We start from the raw sequence: 3662 nt of genomic DNA on the forward strand, positions 1-3662 counted from the left end.
AACTTACAAAATTTTAAGTTTTCTTTAATTTTTAAAAAAGTATTAAATAAGCAAATATTATCTACATACCAGAAAATTGATAAAACAAAGAGAAGTTTAAAAATTTTAAATCAACTAGAATCCCATCTTGTTAAAGAATGTTTTCTATGCATAGTTTTTACTTACCAAAAGGGCATACATATGGTTTTGTAAACTGCATGTTTCACTCAATAATATATTTTGATCCTAGGGGAATAGAGAGGCATAAAAGTTCTGAAGGGATCTTGTGGGAGAAGAAACATAGAAAAGGAACCAAAAAATATGGGCTGTATAGACTAGTAGGTGATAAAATGGAAAAACAAAGAATATACTGATTTCATTTCCTTTAGATATATGCCCAGTAATGGGATTGGTGGTTATACGGTAGTTCAATTTTTAATATTTTCAGGAACTTCCAAGATGTTTTCCATAACTATGCTAGTTTACAATCCCATGAAACAGTATGTGAGCTTTCCCTTTTATCCACATCCTCACCAACACTTGTTTTCTTCTGTCTTTTTGATAGTAGCCATTCTACCAAGAATCAGGTAGTATCTTGTGGCTTTGATTTACATTTCCCTGATGATTAGTGATGTTGAGCATCTTTTTCCACATTATTTGCCATTTGTGTATCTTGTTTTGAGGAACTTCTATTAAAGTCTTTTTCCTATTTGTTTAATTGGGCTATTTGTTTTTTGTTTTGTTTTGTTTTGTTTTACTGTTGAGTTGTTTACGTTCCTTATATATTCATTTTAGATATCAACCCCTTGTTAGATGTATAGTTTGCAAATATTTTCTCCCATTCTGTAGGCTCTCTCTTAATTATGTTAATAGTTTCCTTTGCTGTGCAAAAGTTTTTTAGTTTAATGTAATCCCATTTGCCTATTTTTTCTTAGTTGTCTGTGTTTTTGAGGTGTTATTTTTAAAATCCTTGCCCAGCCCAAAGTCACAGAGTATTTCCCCTATGTTTTCTTCTAGGAATTTTACAGTTTCCAGTTTTACATTTAAGTTTTAATACATTTTGATTTGATTTTTGTATATGGTGAGATGTAACCACCTAGTCTCATTTTTCTGCATGTGGATATCCCATTTTCCCAGCACCATTTATTAAAAGGATTGTCTTTTCCTCAATGTATGTTCTTGGCATCTTCATCAAAACTCAGTTGGCTATAGGGTGGTGTATTTATTTCTGGACTCTCTGTTCTGTTTCATTATCCACTATGTCCTTATGTCCTTTTATATGCCAGTACCACACTGTTTCAGTTACTATAGCTTTGTAGTATATTCTGAAGTCAATTAGTGTAATGCATCCAGATTTGTTCTTTTTGCCTAGGATTGCTTTGCATACTTGAAGTCCTTTGTGTTTCCACATAAATTGTATGATTTTTAAAAAGTCTCTGTGAAGAATGTTCTCTATTTTTTTTTTTTTAAATGACTTAGATTTAATCATCGGAAGCAAACTAAATGGAAACCTTACAATAGAGAAGAATTACATGTCAGTGTCTTTTGGAAAACTGAGCTGGGACAGAAAGGGACTGGGGGCTGCTCACCAGCCTGATCCCTTCTGAACAAAGACGTCCACAGTGTTCCTAGCACTCTGGCTCAGGAAAAGGGGAGACTCTGCTGGTTCTGTGCACTGAAGTAGCCTTGCTTAGCGCTCACTCCTGGCCAGCATCAGGAGCCCCGCCTTGCCAGCTCTGGTCATCGCCTTTCTTTTTGTGGCCTGAGACGATGTCATCAATTCGCAGTAGCAAAACTGCCATCTCCACTGCTGTCTTGTAAGTCTGCAGCTTCACAGCCAATGGCTCCCATATGCCCAGTTCCTTCATGTCTACCAAAGTACCTGTCTCACCATTTACACCCCAGGTCTCACAGTTCTCCTGGGCGTGCTTGGCCCGAAGAGAGGTAAGTAGACGGATGGTACTGGCCCCACAGTTCTGGATCAGGGTACGAGGGATGACCACACCAGTCATGGCCTTGGATTTTTCTGTCAAGGCATGGGCAGCCATCTCGGAGGCCCTACCCCTGGCACCAGCTGAGGGTCCAGGAGAACATTGCGACACACTTGCATGGCATCCTGGAGGTTGCGTTCTACTTCCGAGAGAATCTCTTTACTAGCCCCCGGGAGGAGAATGGTGCAGGCCTTGGGGTCTTTGCACTCAGTGATGAATGTAAAGTATTCATCTCCAATTTTCTTGATTTCCAAGAGGCCTGCTCCTGTTCCAACATCATCTTTTCTCAGTTCCTCTGGTCGGCTGACTATCCGGGCCCCACAGGCTCTAGCGATGCGATTATTGTCTGTCTTCCGGACTCTGCGGATGGCTGTGATATTGGCCCGCATGAGGTAGTGCTGAGCTAAATCTGAGATGCCCTTTTCAGTGATGACCACATCGGGTTTCAGTTGGATAATGTCCTCACAGAGCTGCTGGATGTACTCTTCTTCCATTTGGAGAATTCGGGTGAAGTCTTCCTCTCGTGTAATCTCAATGTCAGTCTGGCTTTCTCCTTTCTTGTATTCCAGAGAAGAATCCAGAAGCACAATGCGAGGGTTCCTGATATAGCGCCGCATGCGTGGATGGGTCACATCCTTGTTAATCATGACTCCACACAAGACACAGGAGTCTTCAATGATGCCCCCAGGTATCTTTTCCACTTTTGCATATTTTTTTAAGTCAATCTCTTTCCGACCATTCTCCTCAAACTGTACCGTCTTGACAGCATCCAGGGCAATGTTGCAAGCCAAAGATGACCACCGACTGATGGCTTTGGTAGTAATGGAGCTGTTGATGATGTTCAGCATCATATCACTGTCATTGATGTCGACTGGGATACTGATTTTCTTTAGGGTGCTGATCATATCATCCAATGCCTTGCGGTAAGCACTGATCACCACTGTTGGGTGCATCTGCTGCTCCAGGAAGTGCTCAGCTACAGACAGCATTTCCCCCGCAAGAATAATTACTGATGTGGTCCCATCTCCAGCTTCATCCTGGGTCCGGCTAATTTCAATCATGGACTTGGCTGCTGGATGCTGGACTTGAATCTCTCGAAGAATGGCATTGCCATCGTTGGTCATCACAATGCCTCCCATTGGGTCCAAAAGCATCTTCATCATGGACTTGGGTCCCAAACATGTGCGGATGATATCTGCAATAGTCTTGGCAGCATTGATGTTTCCAGATTGAACTTTTCTTCCAGATTCACGCTTTGTGTTCTGGCTGAGCACGAGTACGGGACAATAGCCCATCATGGCGGCGCGATGCAGAGCCGGGTACCGAGAGCTGGGGGAACCGGCAGAATCTCATGTTCTCTAAATTTTAATAGGGATTGCATTAAATATATAGATTGTTGAGTAGTATGAATTAAAATTTTAATTCCTAAGTCACACCAGCTGCATAAGCACTCAATGGTCACATGTGGCAAGTGGCTATGGCAGATTATAGAAGGTTTCCATCATCACAGAAGGTTCTACTAGACAACACTAGCTTTAAGCATTCAGCTACTAAAATATCTATAGTATCAGAAGGTGTCTAGTTGTGTGTTACCTGTCTGTCATAAGTCATGAGACTTTTTAACTCTGGAAATAGTTGGCATTGGATTTTTCCTGCTTTCATTCATCCTGGAGAAATGTGAAAGCCCCCTTG

General features: G+C 41.2%; 1 protein-coding gene across 1 annotated transcript; it reads right to left on the reverse strand.

Moving 5' to 3' along the window:
- Window positions 1-1447: 1447 nt before the first annotated feature.
- LOC105510132 (T-complex protein 1 subunit gamma-like) lies at window positions 1448-3314 on the reverse strand. Its single transcript, XM_011939763.1, is given in 2 exon segments — window positions 1448-2035; window positions 2038-3314. Coding segments are annotated over 2 exon segments (1590 nt in total). The 5' UTR covers window positions 3269-3314; the 3' UTR covers window positions 1448-1676.
- Window positions 3315-3662: the final 348 nt, after the last annotated feature.

The sequence above is a fragment of the Colobus angolensis genome, unplaced genomic scaffold (assembly GCF_000951035.1).
Source record: "Colobus angolensis palliatus isolate OR3802 unplaced genomic scaffold, Cang.pa_1.0 Scaffold183, whole genome shotgun sequence".
Taxonomy (NCBI): Eukaryota; Metazoa; Chordata; class Mammalia; order Primates; family Cercopithecidae; genus Colobus; species Colobus angolensis.